Source organism: Oculina patagonica, chromosome 9 (genome assembly GCF_052425735.1).
Source record: "Oculina patagonica isolate OP01 chromosome 9, crgOcupat, whole genome shotgun sequence".
Lineage (NCBI taxonomy): Eukaryota > Metazoa > Cnidaria > Anthozoa > Scleractinia > Oculinidae > Oculina > Oculina patagonica.
Genome location: NC_135766.1, coordinates 10,700,879 through 10,720,477, shown reverse-complemented (window position 1 = coordinate 10,720,477; position 19,599 = coordinate 10,700,879). Strand labels below are relative to the sequence as shown.

General features: G+C 38.0%; 2 protein-coding genes across 2 annotated transcripts; one reads left to right on the top strand and one right to left on the bottom strand.

Annotated features, from left to right (window-relative positions):
- Positions 1-1,091: 1,091 nt before the first annotated feature.
- Positions 1,092-2,173, top strand: LOC144665747 (uncharacterized). Its single transcript, XM_078527045.1, has one exon. It carries the CDS (start codon positions 1,209-1,211, stop codon positions 2,091-2,093), a length of 885 nt encoding a protein of 294 aa, XP_078383171.1. The 5' UTR covers positions 1,092-1,208; the 3' UTR covers positions 2,094-2,173.
- Positions 2,174-10,495: 8,322 nt separating this feature from the next.
- Positions 10,496-19,243, bottom strand: LOC144665729 (uncharacterized). The gene is made up of 6 exons (XM_078527024.1): positions 19,125-19,243; positions 18,690-18,985; positions 17,433-17,547; positions 16,882-17,007; positions 15,172-15,417; positions 10,496-14,177 (listed from the first exon to the last, which is right to left on the bottom strand). Exons 1-6 carry the CDS (start codon positions 19,201-19,203, stop codon positions 13,855-13,857), a joined length of 1,185 nt encoding a protein of 394 aa, XP_078383150.1. The 5' UTR covers positions 19,204-19,243; the 3' UTR covers positions 10,496-13,854.
- Between the last annotated feature and the right edge of the window lie 356 nt (positions 19,244-19,599).

Here is a 19,599-nt window from a genome sequence, read left to right as displayed (position 1 = left end):
AGAGTTTCAAATCACGGCCATATTTGACAAGTCACGTGACCGAAATCGAAAAACCCTAAAACTGAAAGGGCATATAGATCTGAAAAATAAAATCAGTGCCAACAGATAAAAAATGTCCACGTGCTTCAAGGAGCTACGCCACGGACAATGCATCTTGAAAAAATGGCAAGTTTGTTCAAGTTTCTCTTTCGTAATCTGTCTAAATCTTCGTCAGTCAAAACCATCCTTGGTTATTTTTGGGTTTTTATCACTCCTTGGGTGTTTTTCTACGCTAGAAAACTACTATTGCATGACAGAAAAACTGAACACTTTAAGGCCCTCACTAAATGCGACCATCAATCAGCTATTGCTGATCACATAAAAACCACAGGCCATAACATCAAATGGGATCATTTTGAAATCCTCGCGTCAGGCAAAACTGACCTCCACTGCAAGATTAAAGAGACCTTATACATTAATGAACTACAACCTTCTTTAAATGCCAATGTCGGCAGTGAGAGGTTGTTACTTTATTAACCAAAATGTAAATATTAAGTTACTGCTGTAGATCAATTGTCACAGTCTCGGTTCCAGACCCCTTTCATACAATATATAAATAGTTGCCAAAAATTTTAACGGTCATACTTTTGAAAATGTATGTAGCTTAGCATACGAAACGTCAAGTTTATAAAAATGCGATTTTTCATAATGTTTATCACCGCTGTTTGTGTTATATTTTTAATCAAGTTACGATGGCCTAAAACCAAGAGTCTATATGATACTATTTTGAGGTTTCCTTCAATTTGAAAGTAATCAGAAAAAAGACTTCTTACATGTAAACGCTTATTTCATACGAACAATTGTAAAGAAGACCATTTGTTTCTAATTCTTTAAAAAATACAGAACTCTACTTTTTTCTCCCCAAGTTTTTCCGGGCCACTATTTGTGTGACATTGTGTATTTTATTATGTTAATCTTAAGACAACTTTTTTCTGACATTTCATTCTTTTCGTTTTCAACTTTGATTTTCTCGTTTATTTTTACTTACTTATATATATCTAAACCTTTGCTTATTAAGTTTTTAGATAGAGAGAGAGAGAGCATGCGCGAGTCCGGCATGATCGGACGTGTTTATTGAGCGGAGCCAAATCTCCCTTCATTTTCCTAATTTCCCTGGTATTTTCGACCGTCTAGTAATCTTAGAGCGATGCAGTATATCGATAACTTCAATGGAATCGAATAGTCGCAAGAATAAAAGGGGTGCAAGAGGTTCAATGGAAGAAGAAACCAACGTTGCGAAACGTTCCAATATGGCGGATAGTTGTGACGAGGAGCCAGAGTTGGACGCCTCTTCATCTGAGCCAACACCTGAGCCAAGCCTTACCGACATCAAGGAGATGCTTGTTGACATAAAAACTACAGTTACAGCGATACTCAAGGAAAATCAACAATTCAAGGAGGAAATAAAGGAGCTAAGAGCCGCCCTCAACACCAACAAGAGGGAAACAGAGAAACTTAAAACACAGCTAACAAAGGCCGAGAAAGCAAACGGCACCTTGCAGAACGAACTTGAACAAACAAGACACAAGCTTTATAAACAGATAGAAGAGACGGACAGGCTTGACGAAATCTATGACGAGTTGGAACAATACTCGCGCAAAAATTCCCTGGAAATTGTCGGAGTCCCAGAAAGCGCTTACACATCCACCGAAGAAGTCGTGATCCGCATAGGTGAAGCTGTCAACATCACCATCAACCCAGAAGATATTGAAATATCTCACAAGCTGCGAAGAAAAAACAGCAGACCCATAATTGTACGATTCTTAAGCCACAAAGTGAAGTCCCGACTTTATAAAGCGAGAACCAAGCTGAAGGGCTTAAAAGTGTCTGACATTTTCCCAGACTACCGCAACGCTTCTTTTCAAGAACAACGCATATTTATAAATGAGAACTTGACGGATTTCAGAAGGGAATTATTTTGGAAAGCAAATAAGAAGAAAAAGGACAATATGATAATTAGCGCGTGGACAATCGATGGAAAACTTTTTGTGAAGACATCGCCAGACGGAGCGCCGATTAGAATTTACGGTGAGGAGGACTTAGAAGATCTATGAAATCAACAGACTATTGAACAAATGAAGGGATAACGGACTGGATTTGCTGAGAGAAGGAACTCTTAAAATAGGTTTGTTTTTTAAAATTTTGTGATCGTTAGTTTTGTTTTTTTTTGATCAGCTTTTTTTTGTCGCTTATTGTTATTATTACTGTAGGAGAACGTAAACAAAATATTTCACCAGAGAACTACATTTAAATGCATAAATCACACAAATGTTCGGTAATTTCGTTAAATGTTAGGGGACTAAGAGATACTTCTAAAAGAAGGAACATTTTTATGTACTTAAAGGATCAGAAAGCCGATTTCTATTTTCTTCAGGAAACTTTTTCCAAACCAAGCGACGAAGCAATTTGGAGAAATGAATGGGGAGGTCAAATTTACTTTTCTCATGGCACCTGTCACAGTAAAGGTGTTTGTATTTTGATCAATCGAGCGGTAAAAGAAAAGGTGGCATGCACATCCAGTGACACCTCGGGCAGAATAATCCTAATTAACATTACATACAATGGCTTGAAATTATCATTTTGCAATATATACGCGCCAAACGACCACACACAACAGCTAGGCTTTATTCAGGAACTGAATTGCCTCTTAATTGACAAAGCCGAAATTGCAACCCTAATAGTAGGGGGTGATTGGAATTGTACCTTGGAAAAGAAAGACAAAAAAGGTGGTGTCCCCTGGAGGTCCACAGCGTATAGGAATTTAGTCAAAATTACAATGGATAGTCTTGATCTTGTTGATATTCAAAGAACACGCCATCCGAAGCTTAACACATTCTCCTATGTGTCTAAGGCATTAGGTGTTAAATCAAGGATAGACTTTTTTCTAGTTGCTAAACATTTAACACAATTTGTTAAAAAAGTGGACATCCAAACATCAATAGCGCCTGATCACAATGCAATATTTTTGTTATTATCGTGGCCAGATGAGCACCCTCGCGGACCGGGATTTTGGAAATTCAATAACACTCTATTAAACGACGAGGAGTACACATCCAAAATTCGAGAATTATATCCTGAGCTTCGCAGAAAGTACTCTTATGTAAACGATCCACAGCTATTTTGGGAACTGATGAAAATGGAAATAAGAACCGCGACAATTTCCTTTGCTAAAGGAAAGGCACAAACAATTAAGAAACGCGAGACAGTGATCAAAGAACAACTAGATGATCTAGATAAAAAAATCTGCAATAGCCAAAATCTTGATAATATCGACTCTATCCTTAAACAATATGATGACCTCAAAAAGGAACTCCAACAACACTATGACAATAAAGGCAAAGCTGCAATTTTCAGGTCTAGATGTCGATGGGTCGAAGAAGGAGAGAAAGCTACAAAATACTTCTTTAACTTAGAGAAAAGAAATTACAATCGGAAAACCATAAATGAAATTAAATTAGAAAACGAGGTAACAACCACAGATGAAAAGCAAATCTTGTCGATGATTAAAATGTATTATAATGACCTGTATAATTCCAAAACAACTGAGACACAGGATAACTTCGAAACATTTACAGAAAACTTGGAGATCCCTAAACTGGAGGACAAGGAAAGGGATGAACTAGACGGCCCCTTGACATATGAAGAATGCAAAAAATCATTGGAAGCGTTTCAAAACGGTAAATCACCAGGAGTAGACGGCTTAACTGTAGAATTCTATAAACACTTTTTTGATTTGATAGGATTAGATCTTTTAGCTAGCCTAAACAGAGCATACGAGTTTGGGAGGTTATCGATATCCCAGCGTCGGGGTATAATTACTCTTTTACCTAAAGAAGATGCAGAATTACTGCTCCTACAAAATTGGCGACCCATTACTCTACTCAACGTAGACTACAAAATTGCATCAAAAGCCATAGCAATGAGAATCGAGCCAATGTTGCCAAAACTTGTGCATCCGGACCAAACCGGCTTCGTAAAAGGAAGGTATATCGGGGAAAATGTAAGGCTAATATTCGATATAATGGAACAAACAAGAGTAAATAACATCCCAGGTATACTCATATCAGTTGATTTCAAAAAAGCCTTCGACTCACTGGAATGGTCATGTATTCAGAGCACTCTACAAAAATTCAACTTTGGGGATAGCGTAAGAAAATGGATCAAAATCTTCTACACAGATATTGAAAGTGCAGCCTTGAACAACGGCTTCGCTACGGATTGGTTTAAGCCTTCTAGAGGAGTAAGACAAGGATGTCCACTCTCGCCTTTTTTGTTTATCTTAACTGCAGAAGTTTTATCAAATAAAATAAGACAAAACCCGACCGTCAAGGGAATTCGTCTATTTGGCTCTGAGGTCAAACTAAGTCAGTTTGCAGATGACACGAACTTATTCTGTGGTGATCTGACATCGGTCGAACAAGCTCTAGACACAGTGAATGTCTTTGGTAAATTATCCGGATTAATGCTCAACGTAGAGAAAACAAAAGCCATCTGGCTAGGAAAATGGTCAAAAAATAAAACCAAACCGTTAGGGATGAAATGGGTAAATAGTCCAACAAAATTCCTAGGAATTTTTGCCTCCTATGATGAGAAAGGTAACAACCAGATGAACTTCAACCTGAAAGTGCAAAAATTACAAACGAATCTAGATATGTGGAATTCGAGAGGGTTAACGCTATATGGGAAAGTGCTAATAATTAAATCTTTGGGGCTATCTAACCTAATATATTCAATTTCGAACACAAACGTTCCCAAGGAGATAGTTTCAACGGTGAAAGATAAAATGTTTCGTTTCCTTTGGAAAAATAAAAAGGACAAAATAAAGCGGACAAGTCTTTATCAGGACTATAGCAATGGGGGGTTACGAATGGTTGATATAGAACTTGCAATAAGATCATTACGGTTAGCATGGATTCAAAGACTTCTTTTTGGAAACAAAGGCAACTGGAAAATAGTTCCGGACCACTTCTTTAAAAAACATGGTGACCTCAACTTCCTACTCCGATGTAACTACGATACCAAATACCTTGGGCATTTTCCAGAATTTTACAGAGACATACTTATTGCCTTTGACGAAATTAAAACTTTGTACAACTATGATCAAGGAAACGACATTATCCTTTTCAACAATAAGGATATTTTAGTGGGTGGAAAGCCTATATTTATTAGGGAATGGTTTAATAAAGGCATCCATACGATCCAAGAGCTCTTGAATGAGGAAGGTCAATACCTAACCTTCCACGATTTTCAGATAAAATATCATTGCAAAACGAATTTTCTCCAGTTTTATCAAATCTTGAGCGCAATTCCTGGCTCTTTGAAAGATAAAGCGCGAACTTTAGGGCAAAACCCGATACTTAACTACAGCGAAAATTCTACATCGTTTCTGCTAAATCAAAACACCCAAATTAATCTGGAAAAGTTTAAAGCAAGAGACTATTACCACCTACTCCTTGCCAAGAAACATCAATCACCCCCTACTGGCCCTAAAAGATGGAGCACCGATCTAACAATAGATACAGAAGACTGGAAAGAAATTTTTAGCGCAAACCCAAAGCTATGCAAGGAAAATAAGTTAAAAGAATTTCAGTTCAAATTCATCCATAGGATTGTCGTCACGAAGAAAGAACTCTTCAGATATGGGATCCACACAGATAGTGATTGTGCATATTGCAGTGAACCAGATTCTATAGATCATACTTTCATTAACTGCACATTTACTCGAACCTTCTCTCGTAATGTCATTGATTGGTTTAATGTTCAAAATGGCTCTAGTTTCCAACCGGATACGAAAGAAATGCTTTTTTCATCCTGTAAACACCCAAACAACCCGGTGCTAGAGAGAAAGGTCAATTACACCCTCCTCTTCATGAAATACTATATATATGCAAGTAAGCTAAATAACAGTTTACTTTGTCTGACTGATTTTAGCAACAAACTCAATCTTAAATACAAAGTGGAAAATCTGACACATTGACACTTAATCTTTAACTATTAAACTCCTCTTTTATTTTATAAAGTAGTATCGTTTTTTCCCCTTTTCATTTATTTTCTTCTTGTTTTTCGATCCTTTAGATTTAATGTAAGTAGTGTTAGTTTCTTTTCCTGCTCAGCCTCAATAAATTATAATTTCATTTTAGTAATGTAAGTAACTGTCCCGTAAGTAATGTAAGTAATCAATTTGTAAGTAGTCTTTTTTTTCCTGTAAGTAATGTATGTAACGGTCCCGTAAGTAGTGCAAGTAATCGTTTAGTAAGTAGTCTTTCTTTTTTCTGTAAGTAATGTATGTAACTGTACCGTGAGTAGAGGTAATGTAAGTAATCAATTTGTAAATAAATAAAAAAATAAATAAAATAAAAAAAATAAAAAAAATCAACCAATCAAAATCGCTACCCGGTTTTTGGATAGTGACGTCAGCAGATGACATTAGCGGGCTATTTTTAGACGTCTTTTCTCGGGAGCAGGCGACCAGAGAGAGACGTCTAAAATTCAGGCTATAGTTGTTGTACTAGTGCTATCAAAATAGTAAAAGAACTCACGGAGCTACACAGAGTATGCTTTACTTTTCCACGCTTTAATTTCATTAACCTAACAGGAAAGCCTTGCCTTCGATCCCGAGGCAGGTCAGTTAGGTAATCTTTATTTCCACACGGTTATAACATCAGCTTTAGGCAATTGATGTAAGGGTCTGTTTATATGGAGGAGAGTTGATAGGAGGGTTCCCCTCCATACCGAGCCACCCCGGACGGAAGAGCTTTTCATATGTTTCTTTATAAGTAGCTGCGAACCGTTTACACGAGAAATTGCAAAGTTGGCTCGGGGGGGGGGGGGGGGGGGGGGGTAGGGTGGCCCTGGGTTGAGGGTCACTCGCTTTAAAGATAGGATGACCCAAGGGAGCGAGCCAACTTTTTCTCCATATAAACAGTTTTGTTATTTTTGCCTTGCCTACCAAGGACAAGTTGGCACATACGGAGCATGCGCAAACGCTACAATCGGCCAAAACAAAATTGCAGATAAATTGAAATCGAAGTCGGCGGTAAATTAGTCCAAAAATGGTCTTGGCCGATGATTCAGCGTTCCTGATTTTAGAAAAAGCAGCCATAATAGATGTTTTAAAACACCACTCGCCAGTATTTTGAATCGAGAGGGCCAAGTTTTGGCTCGGTCAACAGGGACAACTTTCTAAAATAAACACTTGGCAAAACATGGCTCGGAGGAGAGGGTAACCCTCCTACCAGGGACATCTCTCTTCCATATAAACAAGCCTTAAGTCTCTTCAAGGCCTTGGAGTCGCAGGAACGTGATTGCCGATCGCATGGGCTTATGGGTATCACCACCGCTGATTTTACTCCGTTGTATCTAACAACATGTTCCTTTTAACTAAATTTACTCTAAGCATGGCTAAAAGCACAAACATTAGTACTTGCCAATCTAATATCACTGTGATAGCATGAAACACTTTTGAAAACATTTTGAGCTATCAAACTAACCCGAGAGATTAACAAAACGTGTTAACAGCAAACGAAAGTTAATTCAGACTTCGCGGCCAAGCACCAGTGGCGATTCATTAGCGGAAGTAATTACGTTATTGATAAAAGCATGGTACAGAATTTTTCCTGGTAGTATAGAAATCGACCGTGGGAAAGTTCTGTAAAAGTAAATTGACGGAGTGAAAGGATTAGAGCGGCAAGTTGTCTTTGTTCGGAACACTTCCTGTGCCGAGGAAGGTTTACCTACGAGATAGTTTGTTTTTCAGCAAAACATTTTAATAGCGTACCGGTATGCCAAAAATCGAGGCCTAATTTAATGTCACACTTCAGTTAGAAATATATTTCAACATAAATAAAACGTCTTACGTCTCCCTGGTTGTTAACCATTATACTTTATTTCTTGGCATTCTTTCTATCACAAAAGACGGAATCATAATTTAGCCTTAAAAAGGTTAAATATTCCAGAATGCGGGATTTCATTCGTAAAATAACACCGCCAGATTTCGCGAAGTAACTTTTAACTGAAGAACTGTAAACTGAGTTCTCCAATATTGGCTATTTTGCCTTTCTGAAATAGAAATTTAACTTGATACTTTTCTTCTAAAAAAGGCCTTGACGGAAACAAAGTACACCGAGGTATCTTTTGTACACGATATAATAGATTCTTTTGAGCACCCCCCTGGCTATACTCAGAAATACACACTCGCGGCTACATTAGCAGCATACACCATTAAAATCAAAGTCACCTGCGGGTATCTCATTGAACATTTTTAAGCATTTCTAATAAAAAGCGTTAATGGTCGGAAATGGGTCTCATTATTGACCACACAATGGCAGAAGAAACGTCTTTTTGGGAGTTTTTAAACGTGTATATTTTTACCATGGCCAATTTCTTTAGATTCAAGATCCTTGAATCAGTCCAACCTCTTTTTTTTCGCCTGAAATAACTTTAGGGCCTATTATTTAAACGATTCCTTGTTTAGTTAGACGTGGTTTATGACTAAAACGAGGTTAACATGATGACTCCATAAACCATGACTAACCGGCGTCTAAATTGCATTATTTGAACGCCGATGAGCCGGAGTTTATGAAGTCAACGTTTAGACGCCGTCTTACAAGTTTAGCTATTGTTTGAGATCATGCATGCGTGCCTCTCCCAAAGGAACACTATTGTATTGCTGTTAGAGTAGTATATATATTGCAGTACAGAGCTGTGCGGATATATTTCCAACAATTTTACCTGCGCTTTTAAAGGAAATGAAAAAAAATGGAGTTAAAGATCAATTTAAACCAGCTCAGAGATTCAGAAAGCACATAAAAATACAGATCAAGGAAAAAGAAGAATCCAATGGGCAAGAATCAGTGAAAATAAACGATTAAACGACGTTTAAACCTATACAGGAGCAAGTCTAACTTGCCATTGTTTGTTAGCCGACGGCTAAACTTCGTCCAGACTCGACTTGAGATAAACGTCGTTTAAAAAATTGGAATCGTAGGCTATATCCCGGTTTAGACCACGGCTTCCTTAACCGCAATTTAAACATCGTTTAATAATCGGCCCAGATCTTTTTCTGTCTTGACGTCTCCGTTGAGCAGTAAGGAAGACGATTTTGATACAGGTTTGCTACTTAAGGAAAGATCGAGTCAGTGGCGGCTATATTTAATATGTTTTACCGGTGTATCGGATTTGAACTTTAAAGGGACTATGACACGGATTTTGCCAGATTTTTGAACAGCCAAAATTTATATTTGTGTCGCAGGAAACCTAAAAATAATAGTACATTTTTATTAAAAATTGCTATAGTAGAGAACTGAAACTGTTAACGAGCATAGTTAGCTCTGGATGGCTCGGATGGAAACGTATTGCAGTTTGAAAAAGTAAGGCTTAGTTTTTCAAATTGTTTCCGCGCGTCTTCAAAAAAAGATATTTAGAGCCGTAGCTTGATTTTTTTCTGCAAATTAAGATTATATCTTCCTTCAGATGTTCAAAAATATTTTTTTATGGGTTAAGTTGTCTACCACTTATTTAGAACAGTTCAGACCAAAAATCTCCGAAATCCTTGTGACATAGCTCCTTTAACTCACAAAATGTGAAACGAAACAAAAACAAATCAAACATGCACTACCATAGTGATAAAAAATTGCGTTATGTGATTTCTTTATTTCAATAAATTACAGAAATAATCCATACATATATTAAGTAATTCTTATCTTGATTAAATATTTGAGTATATATGTAGCCTGATGTGTTTAATATTTTTACAGCAATAAATCACTATAGGATTGCAAACCTATGTAAACCATCTTAAGTTCCTAAAATTAAACTAAGATCAGAATTCATGATCAGTAACCATTGCGTTTGTAATGATATTTTCAAAGACCGCATTACTTAATAATCTTCTTACAAAAGGAACACCGTCACGGGGATTTTTCTGCTTCTCGGTAAAGAGTACTAAAGTTGGCAAATTGGTCTTCTCGCACATGAAATGCACCTACTACATCAAGAAGACGATATAAAGTAAATTGTTGTTGAAGGGAGCCATAATAACTTTTAGCTGTTTTTCCAGGCCACTAGGGCAGAACTTGAAAAAATTAGCCTTACTTTTTCAGGTTGAGATCTAAAGGTTGTGATGGCATCACAAAAATATCACTTGTATAAAACTTCAGTACACAGGCATAGTAATTTTTAACAAAACTGGACCACTATTCGTACGTTTCTTTATGTCTTTAGGCTTTTGAGTTTTTGAAGTAAAGCTGGTGACAGTGTCCCTTTAACATTACGTTCCTACATACCGACCCTTACTTACGTAAAGACTAGTACTTGTAAATAACTTAAAGCTGATTTCCAGTCCGTACTGCGCAGACTCGGGGTTTGTTTACCTTTTTGTTTTGAATTCGTTGAAACGTTACACTTCGGTGACAGCATACATGACGTTTTTTAGTCCGCCATTACAGTTCTTTTCGTTCAAGAGTTTCCGATGAGCTGAAACGTCGGTTTGAAATAGCGTCAAGGTTCTTCTACTCGTTATATTTGTTCTGCAAGGATATCTGGCGTTAATAATGAAGAAAAAGGTAAGTTTGTCGCGGAATTTTTAGTTTTGCTTGTAAACATTCCCTTCGTGTGGGCTCACATAAACATTGCAGCCGAGATTGCGCAGTACGGACTGGAATTCATCTTTATTTACCGACCGACTAACTGACCGATCGACGAAACATATGTACAATGCCCCAACCAAAGTAGCAATAGAGATGAAAGTTCCAGTGACTAGATTGACTAGATTGTTGTTTTGTTTATAAAATTTCTCATATGTTTAATTTGAACAAGCACCGTGCGTCATAAATGTGTTAAAGTAACTAGCAAATTACAATAAACTGATAAAGCTTATATCTAGGAGGATTATTTTGGAGAACCATATACGGCCTGGTCGACGTCGGTGGGGGTAATGGTTGGAGGTGGGGAGGGGGTTAGATCCTAAAAAAAATCAAGAAAAATGTTCAGACTCCGATTTGTCTTCAAAGTTATTGGAAGCATTTGGAGTGTCACTTTTTGGTCACGTGACTGAACGTTTTTACTACAACGTTTTACAACAACGTTTAACGGAAATTTGGTGTTTTTAAGATTAATTTCTGTTTTAGTGAGATGTTGTTTTTTTATAGAGTATAGTCCAGAATCTATACAGTTTTTGCATCCCTATATTTTTAATCATTGTTTTATATATTTTTTTTGATCTGCAATCTGGATTTATTTAAATGCGATCAGCTCACAAATGTGACTACTAGACCTCTACTCAATCAACGGTTTTACGCTTTTCTCCGCTGTCAATCATCTAAACAAACCTTTCAGAAAAACAGAAGTTCACTTCAATGTGTTCAAAAAGTCATGTTGGTTGTGACTGGTAGATTGCAAGCCATTTCCTATTTTCACGGTTCTTTAATCGATCGTCGTCGTAATTATGACTCACAGTAGCGAAGAAAAGCAATTGTTCGTTAGACTTTGAACTTCAAAGTTCACATGTCATTGCAAGGCGGAGCAATGCCCATACACTCCCTAAAGCACGAAACGTGTTATATATCTCTAGCCGATCTCTATATATATATCCTTTCTCGCATACAATGCTACATAAAATATCCGCGTGTGTTATCTGTAAGAACCTGTTTATTTGGAGAAAGGTTTTGGAAAAAAAAAGTTGTCCCTATTGAGCGAACCAGAAATCAACCCTCCCAATTCCGTGCATTCTCTTATGGACCGGCATGTCACTTGTAGGTGAGTCAAAATAGCGTTAATATGAAAAAAAAGGTGGCTTGCCTCCTGGGGTCACCCTACCTTTAAAGCGTGTGACCCACCACCAAAGGTCACCGAGCCCCCTAGCCAACTTTGTGATTCCTACATAAACAGTTCTCTGCTATTTATAAGGGAATGTATTAAAAGTTCTATTACACTGAATGGCTCGGTATTGAGGTTAAACCCCCTACCATGGACAACTTTTCTCTATGTAGACAGGGCCTAAAACCATCAAATAAAGTGTATATACATTTTTAAATACAATACCCAACGACACAGTACAATACAATTCAATGCTATACATATGGTCAGGAAGTTCTTGTTATCTGTCAACCGTCCAAGATTCGTCCGAGTCTTGGAAAGCGCTGCATAACCACCGTTTTAGCTGTATAATTTCGTTGACAATAAAACAATTAAACAACTCTGCTCCCGCCTTGTCGGCTAGTTATCAGACGATAGTCTGCGTTATAGCCAACTCATATCCAACGCGTGCTCCTGGAATAATTGTTGAATATCCCCCAAATGATAGTCCCCAGTTTTCAAACTTCGTGATGTACTTTTACACGCTTAGTTTTTAGCCCAAGTAAATTGTTAAATTAAATAGCACTGAACATTTTGAACAAACTAATAATATTTTGAGTTAAGGTCTCTAAATAAGAACGGCCTTGTGTAATAATATTTTAAGGGTAATAAACATGCACAAAAGCCCCATTTGACTCCAAAAACACGCACTGATATATGGCCTTTGCTATTTCCTGTTCCTCGAAGATCACAGTTTACCTCACTGGCTTCACTCTCGGAAAACAGCTCGCTTCTCGCAACAGATATTAAATGTCCCTGGACAAATTATCATCACATATTTTCGCACCAAATGGAGGCTGTTGTTTATATAGTTTCAACCACCGGGCGCCCTCTGATTGGCTGATAGGCATCATCCGTTGTCCGCGTTCTGCACGCTGGCGACGACATGTTTACCGTTTTTGAATGGCAACGTTTTTCTCTATGTTGCAAATTAAAATAATTTCCAGACATACACAATCTGATTCAGATTGTGCAAGATGTTTTAAGCTCCTCAAGCCGACAGATTTTAATTTGTTTACTTTTAAAAGCGAGTAAAATATAAAAGAAAACTGAAGGGCAAATAAGGATGACGCGTACCAGCAAATCTAAGCGCGTGCTTCGCTGAAGCTGCATCTCGCTTCAGATTTTGTCCTTGAAAATTTTTACCCGCTTTTTGTCAGTCCGAGGTTTAAATCAGAGTTTTCACTTGCAATTTTTTTTTTTTTTTTTTTTTTGCTATTTTCTCAGTTCCGGTGATACAGTCAACTCTCTCTTAACGGACACTTCTATAAGACGGACACCTTTGTAAGACGGACACCTGGTGTTGGTCCCGTCCCTGCCGTTTTTCAGTCATTTTACTGTAACTAAACTCCCTATAAGACGGACACCTCTATAAAACGGACGTGTCAGTTTTAGAGAGAGTTGACTGTATACACTACCTGTAATCTTGAAAAACTTGAGAAAAAAATGCTGATACATTGCACTTTAGGAAAACCTTTATATTGTGAAGGTGTTTTGATATTTTTCTCACAAAGCTATGCTATAACAGGGACCGCGGAGACCATTTTAAAGTGGCAGTGCTAGTAGGACTTCGTGAAGCGCATGTGCAAGTGTAAACGCGTTTTGTTACTTTCAAGTAGTAAAAGTCATACATTATCTATTCATCTGGAGCCCTAAAAAAACAACTCAAGAAAAAAAGGTAGCCCCCAGCCCTCCCCGCGGTCCCTGTATAAAAGAAACTTTAAACACTACTGCTTAACAGCTGTGCAACCATCGCGTAATGCTCTTCAGAGGTTTGCGAAGCACTCAAGGAGTCAGGTTCTTAGGCTTCTTTGTTGCCTAGTAACCTCCCATCCATAACTTGATGGTTGCACGCTGCACGTTTACCACGAAGTAAAACCAGTACCAAAATCGGTGTAATAAACTGATGAAATATTTAAGCTAAATACCGGTTAGGTTTTCCCTAGGATTGCTGAGGTTTTTCTAAGTTAATGTTTCATAAAATACTTCGATATCCGTGGGGGAAAACCGATAACTACCAGCAAAAAAGGGGCAGTTACTATGCGTTGAATATCCCGGAGGAGCGGAGTAACTGTGTCCACAGTGAGAGCTCGAGTCGTTGTTGTTCACAGCGTCGTCTGATATGTAAATGTCATGTCCACCAAAAGTGGGCCCATAACTGGAACAGCCATACATGGCGACATTGGCATAATTGTCGAACTGGGTCAGCTGTACAGGAGCATATCCGTTAATGTTGTATAATGAAAAGAGAAACGCTTTGCTGGCTGCAGAGTAACTGCATGAACCTAAGAGTAAAGAGAATATGTTTGATTACCATCCAATGAAACAAAAACGATGCATATTTCCTAATTTGAGTCAAGGGGCTAATGTTACAAAAATTTAGCCCGAAAAATATTCAGCTCAGTGTTTGTAATTATGTCACGCCCTTGTATTTTCCTTCAGATTTCGCATTCATTTCTGTGGTCTATTTCCGCAGTGGTTCGCTTCGCTCGTAATTCCTCGGTCTTACACTCTGGCAATGTCGAAAAAACGCAGTTGCTGGGAACAGTCCTCTTTTGTGCACCTTTTCTCAGTTGCGTAGCAACCAAATTAGATCGTCATTTACAGAACGAACTTATTTGTATACATTTGCGCCTCGTGTTTGCTAGGTATTAATATTTGCTCGGAACTAATTTGTATGCACACGATAACTAAAGCGAAAAACCGATTTAATTTAAAATTTCGATTAGACTGTTCACAACCCTCTATTTTTTGTATTTTTTCGATCGATGAGCGCGGGGAAAGAACCACGAGAGAACTGGACACCAGGCGCTCACGCTCGCTTCGCTCGCCGATTCTCTCGCTTTTTATGCGTTGAAAAATATAGAGGCTGTGGACAGTCTTTATTTCAATTTAATGATAAAAATGTTTTCCTCTTGGATTATTAGCGGTCTTTTCCGCCAACTGTCAACTTTCACTTTAAGATTTGTGTCGTGTGAGACGGGGGGGGGGGGGGGGTCTTTCTTTCGCCCATACTAGTTTATTCCCAGAATGTTTTCCGGGCATCCCGCTCTCAAAGGAGAGGAAAACTAGAGAATATACAGGAGACGCTCTTTGCAACAGATGTTTGTGTTTCTGAAGTTGTATTCGAAGTCGCTTAGCCCAGTCTCTCTCCAATCTCAAGCAAAAATGCTTTCTTTAAAACATGTCCGAAACAGTTCATGTATGACTGTCCCTATCATAAACTCAATTATGATACAAGAATCTCATTCATGCAATCCAAAACTTTTAAATACTCACTATACCAAGATACGTCGGTATATCCACCAAATATGTAATCACTGACTTTTATAATTGTAACTGTGGGACCCTTTCCATCACAGTTGGCGTGGAATGTCGGTGCAACCCAGCCGTCTGTGTTGGCATGCCAACATCTCACAAACGCATTGTAGTCTGAATTTAGTAGGACTGGATTTAAATACGAAATCAACTTCCCCAAGTATTTGCTGTAGTCGAGACTACCAAGAATAGTGGATGCTCCCAGGCCTAATGGTTGAAAAACAGTCATTAATTGTGAATTCTCCTGGATAGTATGTGAACCTAACTATTGGCTGAAATTGCATGTCCTGGGAAATTCGAGGAACATCTGCCAAGAAATTGTAGGGTTGTAAGCAACATGACATCTATACTGAATGATGCAATTGTGATTATAAACTCGATTGCAAGACACTTCGTTTCGTTCTAATTTGAAAGGTCATACTTATAAAGGCAAGCACGGCGGAAACATGACTTCAGTAATATCTTCGCTGTTTCTTGATACTTCCTTTTACTTGAATTAGCAGACTGAAATGATTAGATCGTTTGCACGTACTTAAACAGAGGATTTATGTGACCGTGCTGGCATGTCGGTGACCTAAAAAGGAGTGATACTAGACTATTTGGTGGCCATAATGACGGTATTTGTATGAAACATATCACTCGAATAGGTTGTAGACTATAAAGTTACTGTAAAGATTCATATCAAATGTTCGGTTCAATGTTTTGTTTCATCGTAGCCTTAATCATTTATTTGTCTGTACCTTTTTTACTCGATATTGTAAAGCGCCATTGAACTTCTGGGTTTGGCCGCTGCATAAATGCGTTGTATAGAGGATGATACATGTTTGCGCGGAGATATGAAATTTACCTTCGAGTGCATGTTGAAATCGACAAGTTACGAGTGAGCGCAGCCTCACTCGTAAGCTATATAACCTACTAATAACCTACTATATAACCTACTAACAACGAGGTTTTTGACGATTTTCCGGATTTACAATCATTTTCCTATGTTTTAATAAAACATAGAGGATATCACATGGTTGCTTGGAGATATGAAATTTATCTTCTCGTGTTCAAATCGATATCTCACTTGTGAGATATCGATTTGAACACTCGAAGATAAATTTCATATCACCAAGCAACATGTAATATTCTGTTTATTATATAAACCTACTAATTACGATGTTTTCCGAAGATTTCCGAAGATTTGCAAAATGTTGTCCGAAGGTCGTACGAATGTTTCCGAACATTTTCCGATTTTTTCCGAAAATTTCCAAAGATATCCGAAGAATGCCGAAGATTGCCGAGGAAGATCCGAAGACGTTTCGACTTAAAATCGATTTACTTTGGCTCATTCAGCATCGAAACAGGGCAAACTTGTCAGACAACGTTTCGAAATCGATATCTTCACATGTGAAGATAATGTATTATTAAGCTGCGCACAGCTAGCTGTTATTTTAGTTCAGGTAGCGGAAAGCTAAAAATACAAAAATGGCATGGCTGAAATGTAACCACAGTGAAGAAGCAGTAAATGTATGTGTACATCATTTTATGTCGTACATGTTTGTTATCTGTTTTGTTGTACGTACATTATCGCTTTTTGTTCGCTGCCTAAGTAACGATAGAGTACCATATATATTTTTCCACCAAACAGTTTATCGTCAACCTGAAAACACTAATAATAAAACTCACGGTTTTTGCAATTTTTTCCATTTCCATAATATGTTGGCTTGCAGGTGCACTTGTAGGAACCCACAGCATTGTTGCAATAGGCATTGACGTCACAATCATGTGAGCCCTCGGCACATTCATCAACATCTAGAACATAATGTCACAACTCATTAAACAAAATGAAAAATTGGTCAAATAAAACAAGATCATTTATAACTTTCATTGTTGATATTATACAGTAACTTACAGTAGCTTTCTTTGGTGATTTGGAACCGTATAGCTAGTTTTGTTGGTACATAGTTTTAAAAATGTAATCCTGTTTTGACCAGGAAAGAACCGTTTGGATGCGGAGGACCGCACAACCAAGAAAGGATTTTCTTTGATTTTTCTGTTGCTGGTTTTCTTGTACAAGGAACGCGCATACCAAACAGTTTAAGTAAAAGTGAAGCCAAAATATTTTCAAAAAAAAAAACATTATTTTGGAAAAAAAAAACTCTTCCGTCACAAAACGGCATGCGCCAGTCGACCTTGCATAATGCAAATATATAAAAAATCAATTTAAAACATCGTACCGTTTTCACAGTGTTTTCCTCTGAATCCCTTCGCGCAGACGCACACGTAGCTATTTTTCTGGTACTGCGCAGCGCACGTTCCGTTGTTCCGGCAAGGCCAACTGATGCACGGGGACTGAGGAGAGAAGAAGGACTATGTCACTTTATCTAGCTATAGGCAAGTGTAATCTTATTAAGTGACTGTTTATATGGAAAAGAGTTATCACTGGCAAAAGGGTTACCCTCCATACTGAGCCATCTCGTGCGAAAAAGCTTTTCACACGTTTCTTTATGAATAGCTGCGAACCGTGTACATGAGAAATTGCAAAGTTGGCACGGGGTGGAGGGGGGGGAGGGGGGAGGGCTGGGTGGCCCTGTCTGGATGGTCACTCGCTTTGAAGGTAGGGTGGCCATGTAAACAGTTTGGTTATTTTTGTCTCACCTACCAGGGACAACTCTTCTTCGTATAAACAGTCAAACAGTCCCGTAGACTAGCTGGTTAGTGTGGCAGGTTTAGGCACGGACGTATTTAACTTGAAAAGTATTCACGCGTTCACGAATTAGCATGTGAATAGCAGCAATGTTCACGCTTTCACGGAGATAAGCAGCTTTTGAGAAATGTCCTTGCATTTATTAGAAAAATAACAAAATAAACACCTGCCTCATACAGACTTCCGCTTCTTAATTATGCATAGGTACCCCGATGCAAAAAAAAAATCTTTTTAAAAATGCTATGGCCTAGGCAACCAATTTCATGTCAGGAAATTAAATGTTATGTTTGTAGGCAACAGCAGAACAACCAAGCGAAATTTAAAAATTTCATAATAAACGTGCTTCGAGTTATTCGTTGTATTACAGGTATTGGGATTCTTTCTTTGTGCTTCTCAAGGACTGCATAAGTATGAGGCAAATATGTTTCAACAAAACGAAAAAAAATACGGCACTATAAAACGGTGAAAGATGAGAAAAAATAATAAAGAAAATTTTATTGCAACTATTTCAAAACTGATTACCATGGGCTAAAATTGATACTTTTCCAACAGATTTTTACATTTTGCAATAGGATCATAGCAAAGCTACATGCAACACGCGATAAGGCGTTTTTTGTTTTGTTTTGGAAAGGGAGAAGGAAACAAATTCCCTTTTTCTTGGAAAATGAGTAGGGACGGAGTGCATAATCGCAGGTTAAGCTACATGTCCCTTAGCTGAATGTCATCTCTTACCCAACACTTTTGCGAGCAAAATTTTTAATTCAGTTTAAATCGATTTCCCACTTACCGTGATGCTATAATGATGATGAAACTGGCTAGCGACGAACTTCTCCGAGTTGTTGTAGATGTCCGATGGGAGAAGCTCGCATAACATTTTTCTGTTAACATCGAGGAATGCAGCCAGGTTGAAGGAGAAACATGACGGTATGTTGACACACGCAAGTCCACACTCGCTTCCTTTTAACACGTAATCCGAACCAATGCTTGTGATATTGAGGTAGGAAAACTTGTGAGCCTTGAATTTGGCGTAAGCCATTCCCTTATCTGTGCCTCGGCTGAGAGATTTGCCTCGTGCATCAATAACTTCCGTGGTAGAAATAAAAGAGAGAGAGAGAAAATGAAATGAAAACACCAAAGTAAACGGACTATAATGTTAGCAATTGAATGTTTTAAGTCTAAAATATACTAAAGATAGTGAAAGAATGAAAGATTATACGTATACCATTAGAAGCATTTGTCGGAGGGACTAATGCCACCACTACAACCAGATAGATGCTTAGTTTTTGAATTACCAGCCCCATTTTCTGTTGCAGATGTAAAGAGGTTTGCTCGCCGGGATGACTGGAAATAATGATTAGTTCCTTTCACGTAGGCGATGTCATGCGATTTTGGTTTAGTGCACGTCCGTGATACTAACAACCCTATTGGTTAATTGGGTTTATTGGAAGTACAGATCGTGTGTCAATTTAAATATTTAATACCTGCCGGCAACGATGAGTGGCGAGAAAGGCTTTACATTATTAATTTGCCTGTTGTTGTTCATAAAATAATTATATAATCAGTTAGTTTTTTTTTCTGTTAGTAAAACTGTTTATCAGTAGATCATGGACTTACTACGACTTTTCATCCAACCTGTTCATAACTTTCACCAACAAATCGTGATTTTCTTTAAAAATAAGGCAGCAAAAAGGCTTTAG